The sequence below is a fragment of the Ambystoma mexicanum genome, chromosome 5p (genome assembly GCF_040938575.1).
Source record: "Ambystoma mexicanum isolate Mex_15411 chromosome 5p, UKY_AmexF1_1, whole genome shotgun sequence".
In the NCBI taxonomy this organism is placed as follows: Eukaryota; Metazoa; Chordata; class Amphibia; order Caudata; family Ambystomatidae; genus Ambystoma; species Ambystoma mexicanum.
This window is the reverse complement of record NC_090930.1, coordinates 408,433,330-408,457,376: the sequence shown is the minus strand read 5'-3', so window position 1 is coordinate 408,457,376 and position 24,047 is coordinate 408,433,330. Positions and strand designations below refer to the sequence as shown.

At 44.3% G+C, this 24,047-nt stretch overlaps 1 protein-coding gene across 3 annotated transcripts in view; it reads left to right on the top strand.

The window, feature by feature from the left end:
* Window positions 1-24,047, top strand: part of MCF2 (MCF.2 cell line derived transforming sequence) — a 1,935,885-nt gene that overhangs the window by 1,070,629 nt on the left and 841,209 nt on the right. For all 3 annotated transcript variants that reach the window (XM_069612795.1, XM_069612794.1, XM_069612796.1), the window contains one exon: window positions 19,123-19,211. In XM_069612795.1, coding sequence (XP_069468896.1) covers window positions 19,123-19,211 — 89 coding nt within the window. The remainder of the gene's footprint in view (window positions 1-19,122; window positions 19,212-24,047) is intronic.

Below are 24,047 nucleotides of genomic sequence, written 5' to 3'. Positions count from 1 at the left end.
GGGTCCAATACCAAACCTTTCCAGCACCGCTAACGGACAAGGCCATCTGTCCGAATCAAACGCCTTGACTGCATCGAGTGACGCCACTGTGACTTCCTGTGTTTCTCCTTGGGTGAAATCTATTACGTGGTGCAATCTTCTCAGGTTATTGGTAATATTTCTGGTTATCTAGACTTTTCATCGTTAATGGATTCATCTAATGCATTTCCATCGAATTTTATTAATTGAAAATACTTTCCATCAAAATGCATTTTCATTGAATAAAATGTGATGGATTTCGATGGATTTTAGGCTTAGGGTTAAGGTTAGGGCAAGGGTTAGAAATAGGGTTAAGGTTAGGGCAAGGGTTAGGGTTTGGGTTAGGGTTGAGGTTTTGGGTTAGGGGGTGTGCCCTTGAGGGTTTGGGGGGTAAACCCCCCATTAAATAATTAACATTAAAATGTTACTTGAAGCTGGCCAGTGCCGAAATACTTTGAAGCTTTCAGCACTGGACAGTTCCATTTAAGGTTTTAACGTGTGATATAAATGCATGGACATGCTATCTTTTACATTTAAAAGTACATATCCATCGAAACTTGTCCATTCCTATATCCCATGCATTTAAATCTGATGCATTTCATTTAATGCTTTTCTTTTTCGATGCAATGTTTATGTTGCAAAGACCATAAACCATATTTCTGTGTGGGACATATCCTGTCTGATCGGATGTATAAGCTTTGCTATGACCGGTTTAAGTCTATGTGCCATTACTGCTGTGTGAATCTTCCCATCTTGGTTCAGTAATGAAAGGGGCCTATATGAGCTACAGTCGGTGTCCAATTTATTTGGCTTAAGAAGGGGGACAATTATCGACTCTCTCAAGGACCCGGGCAGTCTGTCCGTGTTCAGCGCCTCGTTCAGCATTGCCAGCAGCGGAGCGAGGATGTCTATCCTGTATTCTTTATAAAATTCACCAGGAAGCCCATCTGCTCCTGGGACTTTGCCAGTCAGTAGTTCTTTTATCACATACTCTAGTTCTTCTATCTTGATAGGTATCTCTAGCCTGTCTCTCTCCTCAGTGTTTATCGTGGGGAGACTGATATCGGACAATGCTTCCAGTACCTCTGACATATCGCACTCCTGAGGTTTCCTCATGCAGTTGTTTATAATAATCATAAAAACACTTGTTCACCTCCTCTTGGGTCTCGGGCAACTTTCCGTCAGTTCCCACTACTGCTGTAATTGTCTCCTGTTTAGTCTTGCTCTTATAAAGCCAGGCCAGCCATCCCCCCAGCTTGTCCCCCTCTGCATGTTGTCTCTCATCATATTTCCTGTAGCTTAATTTGCTTAACCTGTTCCAGTGTACCCCAACATTCTTGTTGTAGGCGGGACACCTCTTGAGCCTCTTCTAGGGACCTATTCCCCGCCTGGGTTATGACTTCTAGATTACCTTCTGCTTTTTGCAAATCCCGTAAAATGACATCTTGCATCCCTTTCGACTTTGCTATAGCCGCTCCTCTGACCACTACTTTAAAGGCCTCCCACAGTGAACCAGCAGATTCTACAATGCCAGTGTTGTACTCAAAATATTCCTTCACCTCTTCTCTTAGATGTTCTCGGAACCTTGTATCTCTGAGTGCCTCAACCCTAAGTCTCCATGTCGGGATCCTATCTCGGGGGGAGGTGGGGACCTGCCACGTAACTAACAGAGGGGCATGGTCCAAAAGGACCCATGCTTTATATTCAGCCTGCATGAACTCTCCCAGGGTTTCCTCCCCCACAAACACGTAGTCTAGTCTCGTGTATAGGTTCTTAGGAGCAGTGTAGTGAGAGTATACACTGTCTTGCGGGTACATTGTTCTCCATACATCAGCCAACTTATTTAGAGGCTGAGGGGGCTGAATGAGTGTGAATTTACATCCGATCCATCCCTCGGCGGGTCCAACGTACAATTAAAATCCCCCCCCCCATATCAGTGCACCATCTCTATACGGGCCTATCTTGGGATATAGAGATCTAAAATAGGCTACTGTGTCATGATTTGGGGCATACGTCTTAATAAAACATTTCCTTATTTTTCACCATTCCCGTAATACTATCATTGTACCGTCTAAGTCCAGAGAGGTTGGAGGACCTTGAATGGGACTGTCGGTGCCACCCATATTAGGACCCCTCTAGCATATGCTGAGTATGTTTAGCCCAAGTTCACCCCCCCTCCCCATTTCCGTGCCAGGGTATATTGTCTGTCTTTAGTCAGATGAGTTTCCTGCAGTAGGGCTAGATCTATTTTATGGTGTCTCAAATATGCCATAACCCAGTTCCTCTTAATGTAGCTGTTCAGGCCTCTAACATTCCAGGTTGCTATTTTAAGTTCACCCATCCTCTCTAGTGGTTCCCGCTGCCACTCCTCCATTGTCACATTTGCTATCCCTTCCCTGTGCACATCTATAGGCCAACTCTCCTCTAACTACCCCAACTCCCTTCCTACCCCCCTCCCCAACATTTGCCCAGCTCCAAATCTGAAGCTCAGGCATCCCTGCATTTCACTCCTATCCTGGCTCTGATGCCGGTATTCAGAGCGCAGCAGGAGGATATTGAACTACTAGTATCCTAACCTATCTAAGCTAAGTGTGGGTTATAGTGTGATTCCTTGGCACCATTCTTGTCAGTGCAGCACCGGTGGTTCCTGCATTAAGCTGATTGTGAGGCCAGCATATGACTTTCCAACATGTATGTCAATATCAGATCATTTCACAATGGCTACTGAGGGCTTAAGTATGCATTATTTAAACAACACAGGTTCACTTATCACTCCCTCCTCCCGTCTGGTCTTCTTTCTCCATCGGCATGTTCATGGTGTCCATCTACTTGTTCACATCTTCCGGATTCTCGAAGAAGAAGACAGCACAGTGTTTATATAGGACCCTCATTTTCGCCGGATACAACAACATGTATTTGAGATTAGCTGCTCTTAACCTCCTCTTGCCTGCCACATAGTTTATCCTTTGTTTTTGCACCAGGAAAATATAATCTGGGTATGCCGTGATGTTCGCTGATGCTCGGCAGATCGTTCCTCCTTTTCAAAAGTGTTCTAGAATTTTCTCCCTGTCCTTGTAATTTAGTATCTTGGCTACTATCGGCCAGGGTGGGGCTCCAGGCGGCGGTTTTCTTGTCAGGACCCTATGCGCCCTCTCAATTGTGAACCCCTGGGTGAGTGTCCTGACTCCTATTTCCTTTAACAGCATGTTTTCAATGAAGTCTGTCGGGTTTGGACCTTCTTTGCCTTCTGGGTGCCTGATGATCCGTACATTGGTTCTCTGTGCTCGACCTTCTGCTTGTTCTGCTCTGTTTTCAAGATTCCACACTTGCTGCTGCAGTATGGAGACTTCTTGGGAGTTCTCATTGCAACTGCTGGTGTTAGCTTTCACCTCCTTCTCTAGCACTCTTGTGCGTTCTGTTAATGCTCAAAAATCCAGTCTCAAGAAGTTCACATAAATATTGATTGCATCGATTTTAAATTCCAGTGTCGACTTCAGCTCAGCTATGGCCTATTGTATCTGGTGGTCACTTCTTCCTGGAGCCTCATCAGCTTGTGTCTCTTGTGCTGTTGTCTTCGCACTGTCTGCCATTTGTGCAGGTTTAGAAAATGCATTAAACGATGACTGTTTCCCTTGCCCTTATTTGTCTTGGATGCCATTGTTGCGCCCAACTGCTCTCTGACACAGTCTTCCACCAAGACCAACGTGGTACTGTCTTTTATCTGATATGGTACTCTGTTGGTGATTTTTCTTCTGTTGTCTCTTACAGTAGTCGATTTACATATGTCCTTTTGGAGCCTGTACTCGTTATTAAGCCCGCTATTTTCTCCAGTGTCTTCCCAAAGTTCAAACCATGACTGGGAACCCCTCAGTAGCCTTATATCACTGACGCCCTCAGTGTCGCCACCCTGTCTGCAAGCGCTTCGGTGGGTGCCCCTGGTGACAGTGTTCCTGTCTTATTTGTCTGCCGATACTCGCTGTTTCCTGCACTCCACTGGAGTCCTCTGTCAGTTCTGCCCGAGTTTCTACTGCCTACTCCACAATGGGCCTGTGGCTGCCACCATTTCATGCTCAGTGCTTCCTTCAGTTGGCACCCAGTGTCTTAGCTCCAACGGATTTAAATATATACTCCTTCCGGATCGGGGCTTTCTTGCTCCAGGGGAGCTTTTCTTCCACAAGCTCCGGGGCCTGCTGCTCCTCCCAGGAGCCCCTGTACTGTCTAGTTCCGCCACCCTCACCCTTCCACCTGTATTCCAGCTCACCTTATTGTCTGGATGCTGCAGGCCTTCTTCAGATGTTAGAAGTGCCCTGGGTATTTACGAGACCTCTGTTGCTGCACACCTTAGGGATAATGTGCTATTTCAGCGTGGTGCATAGAAACTGTGGCTGTAAGTATTTCGGTTGCAGCCTTGTAGCTTGTCCCAGTGGCCAGTCTCTTCCCTATGCTGGCCCGGACCATCCAAAATAGTTTACTCTCCTTCTCTGTTGGCCATCACTTTGCCTGCTCGCCGTCCTATCTTCACATGTGCCAGGCTATGCTAGCCAGCACTGGAGCATATCTCCTCTCCTTTGTTTCTAATTCTTAGGCCCTATCTTCTTCTTGGGCTGGGCCACAATAACTTCCCAAGGTTATAGCTGCAATGTTCGTCGGTTGCAGTCCTTTGTTTTGGGTCGGTTTGTGCTGGCAGCCACCCCTTGGCGTAGATGCCCTCACCATCTACGTTCGGGTTTCAGCAATCGAGCAGCTGTTAAATCTAACTTGCGGACAGTGCTTCCCCACTTCATGTGACCGCCTCCTTCATGCGTCTATCTCACTCAGTGTTGTGCACTTTTTGTACCTCCGGTGAGCATGGGAATCCGCTGCACTCTGTTTGTTTGATCAGTTACACATTTTCGTAAAAGCCCGTTCTGCACCTCGCTCGTGCCTGCTTCAGTATCTCATTACAAATTAATCGATGCAACTAATCTGTTATTCTCTGTAGGGCCCTACCGTATAGGAGTATGCGGTCTCTGGCTCTGAGCTTCTCTTGATTGCAGACTCACCTCCCATCTACTGTAGCAATGTTATTAGTATTCGCAAGATGTGCCGGTGCGCCGGCGGCTATAAATCTAATTCCAAAGGCGTCTTCTTAACCCCAGTGGCACGATGATGTCTTAGGGCCCCCAAGCCCCCAATATTCCTTCATGTTTTTGCTCGTAGAGTGTGTCAGTGTTTGGAGCTCCGACTCAAGGTCATGCCACTACATACCTTTGGTGCCTGTCTCTCTCCCCTGTTATGATCTGACAGTCCATTCTCCAGTCTCTGCAGGGGCACCGGCGCCCGCCGTCACTGTGCAGATCTGGTGGCTGGCCTTTTGCCACTGCTACTCTTCTTTCTTTGTTATATGGCGTCGGCTCGATCCTTTGTTCCAGTCCGGTCGCTATCTTGCTTCTTTGTTGACAGGGTGGTTCACCACTTCTCTGGCTCACAATTCCTAGACTGTGCTTTGGATCACTTTAAAATCATGATCACATTGTTCTTTGCTCTTTCATGCGCCTGCATTTCCAATATTACATGTCGTCACCTTCTATGTTCATAGCTTTCATTCAGGATCATTAAGGATCGGCAGGAGCAAACGGAATCACGTCCTATCTCATGGCTCTGTAGCCACGCCCCTCTCGCAACCCTCTATATGTGGGAATAGTACAAGACAGTCTCCCATCAGAATCTAGGCACACTTGCACCTTTGAATTAGTGTGAATGTCTTTTAAGATAGCAACAATGTGGGGCAGACGTAGCCAATTTGGCAATTTTCCCCATAATCGTACTCTATTTACACAATAAGATGGAGGGGTCAGATCAATAAAAGCTAAAAAGAGAGGGTGAACAAACAGGTTTACTTCATTCTATAAAAGAGCTAATATAAAACCATTATGATTAGTGCCCAATCTCTTCCTGAAACCAGACCGGGCCCTATCGATGATGGACCTTTCAGACATCCGTGGCGTAGTTCAGCTAAAATCAGGGCCGAAAATACTTCACTGGACGAGTCCAAAAGAGCAATGGGCCAATAATTACCAGCAGATTAGTGAATTAGGTGTGACAATTTCCATGATGGAGGCAACGGCCCATGATTGCGTAAAATAGCATTTTAAGAATCAAGCTTCATGACAAGTCCCTTTCAGAATTACATTGGGATTACCGTCTTGATTCAGGCCCTTAGAAGACTTCAAGCTTTTCAATATTAATTCAATATCTTCCATGAAAAATTTCAGTCCATCATAACTTTTAGGTAGGACCCGTTCTGGTTTCAGAGGCACGGTAAGAGGAGCATATCAATCTGTGAAATATTTACACCAAATGAATTCATTGATGGGGTTAGCTTGGAATTCAACTTAAGCAGATATGTTTTATTCATGACATCCCAAAAATATTGTGTGCTGTGAAGGGAAAGAGAGTTGACTTCTCATCAAATTCTTTTTTTTTTTAACTGACCCATGGGATCATAAACATGTCGCTTTATAGCGAAACTTTCATTAGTAAAACAATAATGTTTAGTAGTAATCACAAGTATGAAATTATACATATTAACAGAAATATTACTATGTGAGGTAATCATAAATGCCATTAAAGTGCCCATATGTATTATTTGCATTATTAGTGCTTAATATTTCATTAAGAGAGCCCCTGTACCAACTTTAATTATTTAAATCTATCGATAATTGAAGAGAAAAGTGATCGCTGATAGCTCAGAGACGTATCTACAGTAGAAAGATGCATACATTTGGCAAACAGTGCTTGAGAGGCAACAATATAATCAAGCGTTGGATGCTCTCATTTCCTAGTTGGCTGAAACGAGAAATAAGTCATCACTTCTGTTGCCATTTAATTGAACTAAGCCCTATAAATTTATAACATGCATCCAGGCATTGCCTCCAGTTTTATGAAACTGATCTACATCTAAACAAAGGCAATTTAAATCACCACCAATTCAAATTTTATTAGGGCTATATTCGTTGTGTCAGCTGTCCAAGCTATTAGATAGAGTATCCAAATATAGGTCTTGGTAAATATTTAGGGGGTTACAATAAATGGTAATTAGCAACATTTCTCTTGGAAATTCCTTTATAGCTTGCTTAAAGGATAGCTTAATGGCTATAAAGTGCAGAGATCAAGCTGACCACAATGATGATTCAAATACACAGTTATTCCTAACGGCCACTAGTAGACCCCCCATAGGGGCATCCTTTCACCCACTTGCGGGCAGGATTAAGATGCACTGTAAACCCTTGGAAAAGTGGCTTTTCCAAAAGTGGACTATCTATTCATTTTTGGTTAACCCTTATTGATTTAGTAGGAACATAAAAATATTACCCGACAATACAAAGGTTTCAGATTCAAAAAGTATAATGTTGAGAATTAAATGTGAATAGAAATATATGTGAACTAAGTCAGTTCTATGGTTCTCTATAAAGTCTACAAAGTCAATGTCCTTGGAGTGTATATTCCTCAGTGCAGGTATTTCATGAAGCCAGTCCAAAACAGATTTACAATTTAAAATAATTGGACAGTCACTTTTAAATAAGCCCTCAATTGCTATTGCTTTGGACATTGAGTTAGCACATCCAATGTGCGGATACAAAATAGGAAGCTTGTCAGCTGATGACTGTAATGCCTGTTAATTCCATCTCTTCTTCCATGCATATGTTTATAAAATGGTTCTTGCTTCAGCCACAGATGTTCAGTCCATAGTTACAGGTTTTGGAAGAGGACTATTCACGACTGTTTACTATCAGATAAAACGTTTGTGTCCAAAAGAGGATTCCTTTGCGAGGAAATGAAGTCCTCAAGGAAAGTGACTTTGGAAAATAATGCTGAAGTGTTCATTTTCGTAGAACGTAACTAAGGAATTTAAAACTAAGTTTAGTGCAAACAGCGAAGAAAGACCCAGATCTTTTGAATTTGCTTCAGTTTCCATTAACTGTGGTGATTTCAAAGTAGTAGGCATGAGATAATATGATAAAGCTTGAGGGTTCTAATACTGGTGATTTATGATCATGATTATGTGCAGATCATGGGGGAGAATTTAATTAAGAAAGATCAGTGATTCACTTAGCAGATCCAGAAATACATTATCCAGAGAAGGGTCCACGTAATTGGAGTGCTCAGCTTTATGATGTGAGGTACTGCTGAGAGACTGAGCTGAAGGAACCACTTCTACTTGAGTGTCTAAAATCTCCTTTGAGTTTGAAATATCTACTTTGGGAGGGAGGCCCAGAGCAGGGGCTGGTTTAGCCTAATACAAATCTGTGATTTTCCCTTGTCTTTTTTCAAGGGGAATTGGGAAGGTATCCTTGAGTGGTCCTTATACAGAGGGGGGGATGTCTAGAAGAAGGACCTACACACGTACTAGAGCCTAGTTGGGAAGGAGAAAGAGAAGCAGAATGTGTTCGGGGAGGAGGTACTTTGCTTCTAAAGACATACATGTTGTGTATGCTAAGCGGCTTAAACAAGAGTCAAACAATAAAACAGGTTTGGAACTCAAAAATGGACTCACCGCTAAATATTAGATGTACAAACAATGAGAAGTAATCCTTGCATGACTCACCTGCGCCAACTGCTGCAACTGCACTTGTCTGTGCACTTCACGGGCATCCTGCGCCACAGTTTTGTATTAATAACATTATCCTCTTCCTTTTGTGGTTGAGCTGCAGACAGATAGGTAGGAGTATGAGTAATCATCTCAATGATGCCTCAGCACTGAATGGTCGAACGGAGTGTAGAACAGGCTCCTTCCCTGGATCTCAGCAAAAACAGGTACTGTTGCAACTGCACTTGTTGGTGCACTTCGTGCTGTGGTTTAGTATTTATAACATCCTCTTCTTCCTCCTCTTCTACTGCTGCAACTGCACATGTCGGTTGTCAACCCTTTTGACAGAGAGATGCCCAATATTTACTAAGCTGGAACATGAGAGTTGTCTTTTCTGGTGAACATCTTTGCAGTAAAGGAGGAAAGATCTGCAGGTGGTGGCATCAGCCTAAGAAGCCTGAAGCAGGTTTGTTGGTAATGGTAAAACCTCTTCACACATTTGCATGCTTTTGTATTCTCTGTTCCGCATATCTACATCTCAGATCCAGTATGATTAGAACTTGGGCTTAGATCACCATTACTGTCTTTTCCTTTGCTTTATTTTATTTTTATTGTTGCTGACCATGCTTCAAGGCTGGATGGATGCTGGCAGATGTAGAGGATTCCTTTCCCTTTTTCTAACAGTCCGGACTGCTAGTTATGCTTGACCTTTCGTTACCACCCACTACCACTCCACCATTGTGACCTTTATCGCTGCTCTCATTAACAGCTAACTTTTGGACTTTGGGATTACTCCAAAGGCAGATGTGTGCCCATTGCTACATGGATCTGGACCACTCACTTATGTAAAATGGACTGAAAGTCAGCAGACGGATTGTATCAGGATAGTTGTTTGGCAGTGCCTTTCATTGTCCTTGGATTGGAAATAGACACAGGCTATATTACTACACAGTTAAAAATAGCCCAGCTTTAATATTTCATTTAAAAGAAATACTGAAATAAAAAGAAACCCCTTCTGGCCAGACACATTGTGGCTTACCGCAACTAAATGAAGAAGCAACCATATAAACATGTTTAAAGCAAACAGATATACTTGGCCAGAATTTCATTTTGTACTAAAGAGAAGTAAAATGATACATCATCATTTTTAATTTTCTGCATTTAAAATGTATTTATTTTTACTGTTTGCATTGCTTTTAATGTAAAATTAGTTATTTCCATAGCTTCATTTTGAGTCCATGTTATTATTCTAGAGATATAACATAGAACGTATAAAATGACTCTAAAACTCACCCCTGTGTCTCATGAAGTTCAGCTTTGGCCCCAACATAGCCCGCTCCTTCCTACTCAACCATATTCTCCCTCAAGGTGAAATTGCCTTTAATCTTCCCTTGAGAGACTCCACCTCAGGTGTCCTTAACCAACCCAGATCTGATAGTTCACAACCTGTTGCGCCACACTACACCTGTGCAGCACAAGAGACCTGATCGCCAACCTGGAAAACATCTCTCTCCACCAACTGAAAAGGGGTTCCACACACTTGTTGAAGTTTTAGACCCTTTTGCTCTTCCGCCGGAGAGACCAGCACGCTATTGCCTGCAGTATCCTAGCTACCTTGATGCTGAAACCCCAAGCAGAAGGCTCTTGCCCCTATGCTTATGCCATGGAAGCATATTAAGCTTTTCCCCCTTGCTACCACTCTTAACTATACCAGACCTCTCTCCATTGACCTCTTCTCATTCTCTACTTGCTTTGCCATATAACTCACCATTACCAGCCACATGGCAGTGACGGAGACATCCTTTATCCACAAATAATCCAACTCAGAAGGTTAGTAAACATATTTAATGGGAATCAGAAAAGCAGCAAAACAGGAACATTGAAAGAACAGGACTCCACAAACAAATCCAAAATGACTGCCCCCTCCCCAAAACACAGCAATTCTTTGACCTTTTCTCAACATTTGTTCCTACGAGAGGGGCGTGCCTAACAGCATTCATTAGGAGCATGTTAAGGAGTAACTTCAAGTTTCCTGGTTATCTCACAAACGTTAAAGAAATAATCATAAATCTGTCAACACGCCAACTCCAGGATGAGGAGGACTCATCCAGACTCACAGGTGCAGAATGCTATAATTGAAGCAGGCCAGCCTGATCTAGTTCTGACTACAGCAGCCAAGTGGTCCGGTTGTGCCTAGGCCATTATATTGTTGCAAGTTCAAACACATTAGCTTGCTGAACATAGTATTAATCATATGATAAAATAATCTTTGTTTGTGCCTGCTAAACTAACATACTTATCAGGTGAGCAATCATCTTGCCGAATACATGGAGACTCATCTCGAAACAGACCAGAGCACAGTTACATTGCTTGGCCTATCTGACCCATAGAAGCAATATATTGGTCATCTTTAAACTACAGGAATACATTTCTATAGTAAGCAGAGATGCATACAAAGATTAAGCATACTGTGAGGGGTGAGAAATGCGAGACGAACAAGTAGATCGTTTTCTAACAAGTAGCCATTTTATTAAACAATAAAGGTGAGACAAACACCTAACTTTCCCTAGCCTAACAAGGTTTTCCATAACTATCAAACCCAAAGCTAAAGGAAAATGACCTAATGTCCAATGATCTCTATCCCTCACACTCATACATACAACAAAATCATACAGGATTTATTTGGCTGTTCACATTTCATAAAATTACATTTAGATTTAAATAGATAAATTATAAATATAAATCCTTGTGTCCAGGGTTAAATCCCCTTCCCCTCCATCGGTTTAGAATGTTTCCAAACAAAAAGTCAAAAGCATGAAAGTTATTTCGATAGCCAAGTTTCACTTGATATGACACAACGTTCTGTTCATTCGATAGGTTCTTCACTTGGCAATATAATTGTCTTATTTTCCAATAGAACTTCTCACTCTTCTTGGCAATGGTTGAAGTATCCATAATCCACTGTTTGATAAACCAAAAAGATTTCTTCTTCATACACAAAGTCAGCATGCAATATAATTATTCTCTTTTCTGAAGATCAAACACTCTTCATCACATCACGTTTCTTCTTCTTGAGCAACACCATTTTGTCAGGATGATTTCACCATAGTTCAATAAAGCACCCCAATGGATGTACCCCTTTCTTTCCACCACAAGCTTCTACCACATTACAATACTTCAACTTCTCTTCTTCCTGGTCAACTCACCTGCCAGGACTAACCGCTAAGTGTCCTTTTCCTGGTGTACCTGCCTGCCAGGATAAAGCTCTTACAATTACTATCAGTACTTTGTGGTTGTTAGGGAGAATTCTCATAAATGTGCTAATTTCCATTACCTCTTGAGACCCCCAGCAACTTTGCTGGATATTGAGGACTTGATTTTTTTACCTGGAAAGAGTGTGAACCTTTTTTCCCCACTCTTTCATGCATTTTGATGTGTGTTTTTACTTTTGTGTTCTTCGAATAGGGAGTTTTAGACGACTCCATAGGTGGCATCTTTTCATGTGTGTCACACAGCACGCTCAGTGCACTGGCACAGGTATGTCTTTCAGACTTCCCAAGGTTTAAATACCTTCTTTGGGACAGACTTTTGTCTCCAAGCAATTGTAAAATTAAATTGACTTTTCGTGTCTTTTTAAATTGCTAGACCCAGCACACCCTGCCCTACAGCAGAGTGCTGGAAGGAATACCTAGTATTCCCTATGCCTAGAAAACTCATGTAGCACTCAAATCCTACCCTTTCCTCTCAGAATGGCTGGTGGCAGTGGTATTGCCATGATTTTCCTAACCGCAACCCGTTTAAACGCTACGGTAGCTAAAATCCACCGGAGCCATGTTTTTGGAGATGGCGTCTGAGCCCCCTCTGTAAAAATGGGTTCCGATCGACTTTTTTCACCATTGCTTTTTGGAAAGGTCCTTCTAGTGTTTGTCTCTGCATGCCAAACCAGGTTTGGTCCCTTTGTTTGTTTTCCTTTGGAGGACTTCAGTCCTGAATACTGCCTCTGGCACCTGAGTGTCTGCGGTGGACAGGATGTGAGGGAGGTGCCCGAAACTCCCTGTGCTTAGTCTCCTAGGAGACCTGAATGCACTTTGGCATGACTGATTGGCTGACTGTCCAGCAAGAACAGCCACCCTGCTGGGTGAGTGGAAGCTAGGCTGGAATGAATGGGAGAAAACTGTTTAAAAAGCAGGTCTCTGGGACTTGAAAGGCAGAGTCGACCACTGGAACGAAAGAACCGAAGACGAGCTGAAGGAATATGACTGCTGCAACTCCTGGACCGTTGGTTTGCCCGGTGAAGCCCTGCTGCAGGTCCGAATAGCCTGAAACTCCCTCGACAGAGAAGGACAACTTCTTCCCGTGAGCTGGTAGAACTGGTCGATACTGGTCGAACAGAGTGCTGTTGAAAACCAGATAGCCAGTGAGAAGGATACCAGTTTGTGGACTTTAAGGCACTCACACCTTAAACCGACGTTTTGCCATGGTTGTGGATCCGTCCCCGTGCAGTGCAGGAACCTCCCGACGGCCTCCCTTTTGTCTCCACGACTGAGGCCCAGGAACAGCGAGATCTGCAGGAATTGCCAGGAACAATTGCCTCAGCTACAGCTTTTCTTTATTACCAAGGTACTGTGCAAACGCGATTGAGAAATCCTCTCTGCCGCGGTGAACGTTTGTGAAACTTTCCCAACTTTGGAGTCTTGTTTGCTCCTAATCCGACATATAATTCTTTTTCGTGCAAACTACTTCTAACAACATTGGCAAAGACTTAACCGTTTACTACCAGAACTGTGCTATCCTATCCAAGACACTGATCCATTGACTTTGGCCCAGGCCTATTGAATTGAACTTCCTCTTGTAGTCAAATGAAACTATTTGCCCTGCCTAAGAAAGTATTTGTGTTTGATTCTCATAACTTGTGTCTTTTACTCCCTTTTAAAAGTTACTGAAGTGCCACTTTGCTCTCACCTCTGGGGAGCCTAACTTGTTCAGAAACGTATTGGTTGGGTACTGGAGTGTATTATAGTGTGAAATTGAGCTGCTTATTGCTAGTGGAATGTTTTTTAAGTGACTGTGTAAATAAATGAATATTGTTTTACCAAGAAACTTTGAGTGTTTGTTTGAACCACTGTGATTGCAAGTCCTTTGTGTAACACCTTGTACTGCTCCCATCACTCTTGAGATAAGCCTGGCTGCTCAGCCCTGCTACCACAAAACTGTGTAGTACAGACTTATACCTAAGCTGAGATTGTGCTTACACTTGTGGTCTTAATTGTGTGCAGTGTTCCCAAAGGGTACTGCATGTAATTCTGCCTAATAGTGGTGAGGTTTGTTTCACACATTCGGCTTTTCAATTCTCAGTGGGTCAAGTTAAATCAACACTTGTTTCATGGATACATCTTTTGATTTCCAACAACCACAATGGGTTAATAATTTCTTCTACAGGGATGCAGTAAACATTAACAATGTCTTTCACACTGATTAATTTGCCCCAGGCAATGCAGATTCTATTTCTCTCCTGCTAGATAACTCTCAGAAGGAGGGCTATTCTCACCTCTTTGGTTTCCTTTGATTGTCTTTCTTTGGCGGAGACAATGCTGGTTACAATATTTTTCTACACTGTCTTTAAATATTGTCCCCTTCTCGCTTTGGCAATGGTTGTTGCAATATTCTCTAACTCGATCTCTCTTAAAATGAGCATTGCATTCAAATTGATTCTATTCAATAGTTCAGTATTCAAAAGGTTTTGTGAGAGCCAGTAATCTGTTTAGGAGCGCCCTGGGGTTACCTGATAGAGGCCAACTCACTGTTTTCTCTACGCATCTCTCCTGGACTCACGGTCCCTGTCTGCTCTTCCGTCAGGTTCACACAGGCGTCTGACAGCTCCAATAAGTTTCCCGTTGATCATGCCTTTTGTAATTGGAGCTAGTTCTGCTCCGCTCGTACTCCAGTGAACGCCACACAACGGAGTAGCACGCAGGGCCAGGAGAGCTTCTCTCTCCCACGGGACAGCTACTGTTAGGCTTGCTTTCCGCTCCGTGTCCTCTGCATTCAGGATTCCCGACCTCTGCTACTTCAACGCTGTGTCCCACTTTCAACACAGCGACAGTGTCTGTGTTTCCTTCTCTTTCCTGCTTCTGCTGCTTCCATTGCTTCCTTTTTATGGCCTGCACCCGAAGGGGCTTTAATTATTTAAAAGTCCCGATCAGGTGTGGGTCATCAGAACCACTAGACTGCACACAACAGTTCTGCACCTCTGAGCCCCTCTTCCTCATCTCAGTACCAAAGGGATTATGGGACTTCAAGTCCCTAATGTTCTGATTCATTTTAATTTCATTCAGTTTACTCTGTTAATGATTTATAGGATGTATACTGAAGAAAATGTTTCAAAGGAATTAATGGTTGCTTTTTGACTTCACAATTCCAACATAAGGTAGAATTATAACAATCAGTAGTAGTATGAACTCCTTGAGTTTTACATATTTTGCTTCCATGTTTACCATAAGAGTTTTCACACACTATGTCAGGGGGAAGTCTGGGAGATGAAGTTGTAAGATGACAAGCCATCAGATATTCAGGCATTAGGGAACCCTCACCCTCCAAAGAGGATGAATATCGAGTTTCCCCGAACAGAGTCCTCACATTCCCTTGATGGCCTTCTTCTCTCTTGTGATCCACCCGGCTCATACCACCCCCGGGGTCAGGATCAGGTAGCAGCTGCCTTCACCTGGCCACAAGGGAGGAGACTGTAGGCAGGGATACTGTGCGGATTCCACAGGATTCATCACAATACATTGTTCCACAAGTCATTCTGTTTATCACCACCACACTGGTAGAGATTCACTGCTGTCAATGTCTCCAACAGTTCTTTAAAGCATAAAAGATACGGCATATAAATTAAAAGGCAAACTACTGCTAGGTGCTACCACACAAATCACCTGGAGGACAAAATAGCACACTACTCTAATTGCCTGGTCATCACAGAAAATGAATGTTGAGTAGATGCATCTTGTGTGCTGGCCCAGTAAAATAGCGTGCATCAACCCACTGCGGCCGACCCGGGTGCAGTCAGACTTGGTACATTCAGCGGAAGGGGAGCTGAGGGGGTCTCGGGCACCCCTGGCCCACCCAGGTGCACAATGGCCTGGTGCCCATTAAAATTGCTGTGAGGCAGAGGCTCCCAGGAGGACTACCAGACCACTGCAATGACTGTAAGAGAGAGGTGGACACTGGTTCTCTGGTAGGAGGTGGCAAAGAGGCAGCCACAGCAAGTTGGGATGTCCTCACGGTGTGGGCCTAGAGCAAGCTAAGAGACTACTGTTAGCAGGAGTGGGAATAAAACCGCATCGGCCCCAGTTGCAGGGATCTGCTCCTGGTAGGACATTGGTCTCCTGGCCGAGGGGACACGTGTGCGGTGCTCACAGAGGCCAAAGCAAGAGATTGCAGGAGGGAAACCTCCCTTTAGCAACGCACCAGGCAAAGACCGGAAGGAGGGACAAGACACACAGAGAAGTTACCCAGTTCTTGTGCCCGAGTGCATGGAGGTGGGGATGCATGGTGGTGTGCATGGGCCGGCACCCAAAGGGAGAATGCTGGCGGGAATGGACATGTCACACTTTTCCACAAAGGATGACATTGGGAGTATCTTTGGTGGAAAGTAAGGCCCTCTGTGGGGATTTGCAAGTGTCTCTGGCAGACCTCACAGGAAGGATCGGGACGGTTGAAAGTAAGGTAGAGACCCTGGAGAATAGTCAGCTCAATACGGACATGGTTGAAACGCAACTGGGTGCCCGCATGACAGAGCTGGAGCTGCAAGAGGAGGAGGTGATCCTGAAAATGGATGATCTAGAGAATAGGGAGAGGAGGAATAATATCCACATGCTGGGACTGAAGGTAGTCGATGAAGAAACCCCATCACATGTAGAACGCAAGATGCAAGCTATTGTCAACCTCTTATTCGTGGCAGAGGAAGGAAAGGCTGTGCAGCTGGAGACAGTGCACAGGGGCAGCAATCTGTATGGAAAGCGCCCACGCTCTATCGTGGACAGGTTCTTGAAGTATAAGGAAAAGGCTGAAGTGCTAGCTAGAGCACAACTGGGGCAAGACCTGGTGTATGACGGCTCGTGCATAGCTATCTACCAAGACCCATCCAATCTGACGCTGTCCTGGAGGAGAGATTGGCAGCCGCTCACAAAGTGGTTAAATAAAAAAGGGATCAGGTACCGATGGGCATATCCATTCACCTTACAGTTCGAAGAGGATGCAAGAGACCACCAGATCACCTCAGCGGAGGAGGCAGAGCAGGCTTTATGCCATCTAACCTCAGAAAATGCAGCAGGTCAGGACCAGCAGGCAAGGCCAGATAAGAAGAGGGGAAAGCAGCCCCCATCATCAGCCCTTCCTCAGCACCGGAGGGGACAGACTGGGTGCAAGTATATGGGTTTAAATGGGCCGTCCCCACGCAAGGATCCATGAGTGTCCCTGTGTAATACACTGGAGCAGAACCAGGAGAGAAGCCTGGGCAACACAGGGCATCAAGGCAGTGAAAGGGTGCGAGGATAGCCAGGTGGGAGGGACCCTGGGGAATTGACAGACAGCTAATCCAGCAAGTGATGAGTGTAAAACAAAATTTAAGGGGTTTCGTCTGTCTAACAAGGGGTTGTTGTTGTTGTTGTTGACAGGGGGCTGGTATGCTGGAGGAGGAGAGCTACGAGTGGGGGTATTGACCTGTTGCAGTGAAATTAATTCCAGAGATATTTCCTCTACGTTGTAATCCAAAGCCACTTTTGGCAGTGAGAAGGTTAATGTTATACATTCCAGTGAAGGAATGGTTGTTTTGACTGAAGAACAGCTGTAGCGGAATTGCTGTCACGGGAGACCGGGGAACCTCGTTTCACACTTGTGAGGTATGCCAGAGTGAGGAGCGGTCAGAAAAGAGCCAGAGTCCGGTCCTGTCAGACGCGGTTCTGAAACCCACGGTGAGCGAGTTTGGTGAGAGTCTGAGAGATGTGAGGCGTCACATCAGCTAACTGTAACCTTTCACGGGAAACCGGGCAATCGAAGAGACGCTAGCGAGGACCGATGCGTGTGGTGAACCGGAGACGGAATCTGACAGAAGCGGACCCAGAATCATCGCCGTACGAGACCGGTGAGAGTGAGAGATTTGATGTGAGAGATTTGATGTGTATTAATCGAATCTGTGGATTTGGCAAGATGTTTGTTTTTGGCCCACCATATGTAGAGCTAGGGTGTTTTACTAATTGGAGACAATGTGACCCATTCTTAGGTCATTTCAAGAGAATGCACTAATGAAGGCACTTAAGGTTGCCTTGCTGGGATGAGACTGACCGTCACAGCTGATCTCGTTGCAGAGCTAGAAAGTAGCAGATGCATTTTGTGCATTACACCCAGGTGGTAAAAACAACAAGCCCACTAAAAGGTCCTCCATTTTTAAACAGTTGGTTGAACTTCCACCCTTTGGAGGCAATCTGCACTCTCTAATGTGCTCAAGAAACTCAATGTGGAATGAGCGCAAGCCGAATGAAAAGGCTAAACAGCTAGATTCCTAGTACCCACTTCACTTGACAAGAAAGGCCAATACAGAGAAAGATGAACAAAGTGGTAGATGCATCAGGGTGCCGTCTGCTTGGCCATTCTCCAGCAAAGAACGATTACTTGAAGCTTCACAATACATATACATATGGGAAGGTATGTGCCTTAACTTACTGACTGCTGAGCTTTGCCGCTGTTTAGGGCATTGTGTTAGGTAGTAGCCAGATCTAATACCATTTATTTCAGGTTAACTGGCCTTGATCTTCAGAGTTCCTGTTGCATTATATGAAGGATGGAGGATAAATATTGCCGAAATCAAGTGTGAGGGCGAGTGATTGTAATGTAACTGTGGTGTATTCCAGAGAATACAAATCTTGTGTAATTGTATGTGTACAGGAACAGGGTGGCGGCAGCTTCTCAAGGTGCGGGGGGAATGCCCTTCCCAAACCACTATTTGATTAGGTATGGTCGCAGGGAAACAAGTATATTACCAGTTCATGATTATAAGTTTATAAGAATCGATGTAGCCATTAGTACCACATTTTGTTAAACTTCAGTTCAGAAAAGCTTGGATAAAGGCAGAGAACATAGCCACTTCTGGGCCATTAATGTAAATAATCTGTTGCGTTTGAATTAATAACATGTATGTGAAGTGGCGATTGTTATTATTTGTGATGGCTAAAATGTTCATAAATGTGAAGACGCTGAATCTTCCTGCACCTTGACCACCTACCTAGGTAGGGCATTATGAACAACTGCAAATGTAACATACAATTTGCATTAGTGACGCAGATGTTCATTCCGTATCCATTACCACACAACGCCGTACTTTACACTGACAGAAATTTCACACAGACCTACCTACTGACCACTGTGGTTCAGACCCGCTGTGTTTATCAATAGGATATGTGTAATATTGAAGTTACTGCTGGTGGAATCATTCTTGATGTCAACAAAAGGACACAGAAATTGTACCTCTTATTTTGTAGATTGAGGTGATGCATGACTATCAAGAAAAACGAAACTCCTTGCAATTGTCCATTTCTGAACACGAAGACAGCTTGGATACTTTAAAAAGGTACTTTCAAGTTCTTCTTTATATAAATAACAGCTTAACTATTCCGTAAAAATGTGAGTTTGTAGTGTTTGTAGGATGCACAGCACAAAATATTGTTCGTTTTGTAGTAAATGGCATAGTTTTATATTGGTTACACTTCAGATATGATTTAAAAATAATTCAGCACATTTTGAACATAATTATTCACATTTTGTATAGATTGCTGTACATAATTCGAAATTAATTTGCATGTGTGTGTAGAGAGTAGTGATTTTGCATTACTGAACTCTAATTTATTTGCAAAGCTTAACAAATCTACAAGGAAAAACAATCTGTGTAAAGTGCTACATCTCGTTATAGCGCTGACATGTGCTATTTTAGGTTTTGTAATTAGATTTGATATCACTTACAGCTGCCATTTGCAGGGCCTCTTGGAGCTCAGGGTTCTGCAAGAAAAGTGGGTTAGATCTGGTTAGAAGGAGCACAGGTACCAGTGCAAGCTTGTTTTGCTGTTGTATGGATGTGTACAGAACAGATGAAACCGTGAATCCTGCATGTTAATAAGCTTTTATGCTGCACCGCATTACCACCATATTAATAACAGAGTGTCTAGGCTTGTCTATGGAGTGGCTTACTGTGCCCCCACCAGGGGTATTTTGAGGGGTCTGAAATGTGAGTCAGACATCTTTGTGAAGGTTTTTCAAAAGATGCCATTTTATTAACTCAAAAGGTTGGATAAACACCTCAGTATCTCTACCCTGGCGAGGATTTCCCTGCTTAAAATAAACTAAAGGAAACACTCTACCAAAAGATCTCTGTCCCTCACACTTATTGAAAATTCAATGCGAGTGAACAGGGTCTTAGCAACCTTACCACCAAACCCTTCATATGAATTTGAGAGACATAGTCTGTTGATAGAGAGAGTGAATTTTTTAGTCAAATTTAAGACATATCTGTCTGATTTTCAGACACAGCACAGAAAACCCATCAAATACATGTGTACACAATAATAGGTGATGTAGTAACAAAAGGGTTCAAAACAGTGAGCTTGAATAACTGTATATATGCTCTAAACAGTACAGTTCCTACTGCCACGTCAAAGCGTGACAGGGTTCGTGACAATCAGGTAAAGACAATACAAGGAGCTACATTACACAATCAAAACAGTGTGTATTTTTGAACACTGTGGCTTGAAGTCTACACAAAGGTGTTTTGGCCCTGGTGGGCTGTAGTGTAAGCCACTGCTGCGCAGGCCTTCATCAGGACGAATGGACTGGGACGTCTGAGTGTTCTGTGTGTGGGCGTTTCATAGAAACGATCTCTGCACGGGTAGCAAAGGCAAAAACAGGTCACCCCGAAACAGTCGGGTATCCGAAAGTGAACATCAATGGTTCAAAGGATGAGTCCAAAATGGAGCCGCCGCAATAAGAGCATGCGCCGGGTCTTGCATGCAGGTTTTTATTCCCTTATTGCCATTGGAGCGTGCCGTGGTGGAAACGGTCACTGTCCAACGTGTTTAATGGTGCCATGCTTGTAATGCAAGCGGCGAATCAAGATTTCGGGCGTGGGGAAAACTTCCCAGTCCACGGCATCTGCTACGCGGATTAAATCCGGGATGGCTGAAGCGCACGTAATCTCAAGGGAAATGGCCCTCACACTTATTCATACAGTAACTCAACAAGGTAATGCTTGGCATTTCAAAGGCAACAAAAATAAAAATATAAGTTAAGTTCACAATATTATATCCGTAACACCATCCATCTTACATGCGCATATCCCTACCTCCATCCACACCGTTCTTACCCCCTTTTGCCATTTATCAACTATGCCGACCGTATTATATGCATCTTTCACCCCCAACAGCTTTGCACCACCTAGACCGAGAAATCCAATCCACACATCGCCTGCATAGCCTGCAAGCACGTTGCTGCCCACACTTTGTCCATGCTGCCAGAAAAGGCCTTACCTGACTTTGAGTCACTTGCAATGCCCGCTAAACTCACGCCTCTCTTAACATAACCTCACATGCCAGACCACAAATAACCATGCACACCATGACTCTGCCCTCCGGTTATATACAAAATGTGCCACATGCTTTATCTACTTTTCCCGCATCTCGGACTGCAATTTCTACCCACACAGCCTACTGTTCACCCATTGCCCCCACCAACCTTGCCTACATTTGCTGTGCCAATGAGCCATATACAAACTATGCTGCATGCTTTATTTACTCTTCCCACATCTCGGACTGTAGTTGTGCCTGCACGGCCGACTGTGCACGCATTTCCCCCACTAGCCATGCCTGCCCCTGTTGTGCCCACACACATACAAACTGTGCCTCTGTAATGCCCATATCTGCTCCTAACTCTGTGCTCTCATTTGTGTGTCCACACTACTTGTGAGAGCTTTCTCTCCCCACAGTGTGTCGGCTCAGCACCAAAAATATACACCTACCGCAGCCCTGCCTGCATTGCACAGTAAGCACATACCCTCCACTGCTGCACCTGCACTGTCTTTGAGAGCACTGTCCCCACCAGTTGTGCCCACATTGCCTAACATAGTAGTGCAGGAATCCTTCACTCACTTGCCCTCCACCACCACCAGCAGTTCTAGTCAGTCACTCACTGCACCTACCACTGTACTATGCCCTACTGCATGAAGACAGACCTAACAAAATGGGAGTCGGTGTCACCCTAATCTACAAAAACTCTCTCACGCAACATGCCTTGACCCCATCCACCATCTCCCAATGTGAAACCATCTCTGCAAAACTGAGCTGGTCACCCAATTCCACCATCACCATCAACTTCATCTACCGCCGGCCTGGGGCCTCAACAACCTTTGAAGAAGGGCTCACATAGCTCATCTCCTGCAACCTCAAATCCACATCCAAAATCATCAACCTGGGTTTAATTATCCCTCAAAGCCTCAACCCGAGCAAACGCCACTGCTGCCCTAGGCTTTACCGAGTGCATCATTAAACCCACCGACCTGCACGGTCGCACCCTGAACTGGCTTATGGACCACAACTGCAGCATCTCTTATCTTTTCTAACACACCCTGCCTCTGGTCCGACCACAACATCATCTCCTTCCTGATCCCCAGTCCAATCAAACCTCCAAAAACAGCAACTCCTTGCCTCACACACTGGCCCGAAGCATGTGCAAACTCACCAGCACCAATCTCATTCCTCTACTCAATCACCCGCTTCTAATGCTCCAGGACAATGACTCCCTGGTCAACAATTACAACACTCTGCTCAACAACGTAGTCAACAGATTGGCCCCACTCAATGCCTGGAAGGCCAAAAAGTCCAGACACAACGGCTCCTGGTTCACCCCTGACCTCCGCCTAATGCGTGCGATAAAACAAGCTGCAGTAGCAGTTTGGAAAAAGGACCCAACAACAAAGAGACCTACTCTGACATCTCCTGAACCTACAGGGGAGCCATCCACTCCTCTAAAGCAGCTACTTACAACAAGAGAATCTCCACTGCATCTTCCAGCCCCGAGAGCTATTCGCAAAACTCCACAAACTAGAATCTCCTGTCCTACCCAACTATCATTGTCAAATATCCTGTCTGGTGCAATAATGTCCAAAATGCCCTAGTTGGCAAAATCATGCTACTACAATCAAAACACAAGACTAAGACCCATTTGTATCTACACCACTGAGACCAGCTCCTCCTGAACCACCCACCCATGTCCCACCTTTCCACTTCCAACCTATCTCCTGCTCTCTCCTAGACACCATAATAAGAGGCCTGAAACCGGCCCGCTGCAAGGATGACACCTGCCCAGCCCTTCTAATAAAAGAATGCATTGAGCGCTTACTGTTGTCAACGAATCCTTCACTTCCTGCCATGTACCAACTGTGATCATAGAATCATGCCACTTCTCAAATAAAGCATCATTCGCCCCAGCTGTCCCAACCAACTACCGACCCATTACAACCATGACATTCCTGTTGAAAATTAGCGACAGGGTGGCATATCTCCAAATCCGTAATGCCCCGGTAATTCCGGGAATCACGAAGGCGGAATGGTAATACAAGTCTGATGGTAACCTGCTGGAATTTCAGGCACGGTTACCGCCAGACTCGTAATGAGGCCCACAGTCATTTGGTTTTGCAAAATAATATTTTCTCTGGTTTCTGATAGTTCGGTATTCAAAATTACCTTTGGTATTAATTTCACATAGAATGCACTTGCAAAACAGGTCTTCAGAGGGCAAGCTTCCTTCTCTCACACTTCCCCCTGCGCAACCTCTGCAATTAAGGTTTCTGGATGTAAAGACCCCCTCAGGGGCTGGCTACTGTTCTCTGCTCGACAGTGGTCCCGGTGTCTTCTGCTGCTTTCACTTTTCTCCATGCTCAGTAATGGCCTGCACCTTTGGGGGCCTTTTAAGCCTCTCACTCTCCCTCAGGTGTGGGTTATTCCTGATAATAAGCTGCGCTTTGCAGCCCTGTTACTCTTTAGTCCTCTTTTTCGTCCCAGTACCGCGAGGATTATGGGATTTAAAGTCCCTTATTCAAGCATTAGTTTTTCTAGCTTGATATTCGGTCTCAAACTCATTCCAGTGCCCCATAATATTCTTTAAAGGAATATCGTTAGGTCAACTTCAAGACTGGATTGCATAGAGGAATCAAGTTCTTTAGAGTTTGAATTGTTATAATTCACAGACTTGTTTTCACTGTACCCTTGGGAGGTAGGGGAGCTTTTAGCTCCAAAGGTCTCCAGGGTTTTAGATGGGTTTTCATTTTCCTCAATGCCTAGGGGTTTATGATTGTTTTTACCCATGTTAAGATGTTTAACTTGGTGAACTAAAAGATTGTTATGACAACAAGATATTACATACT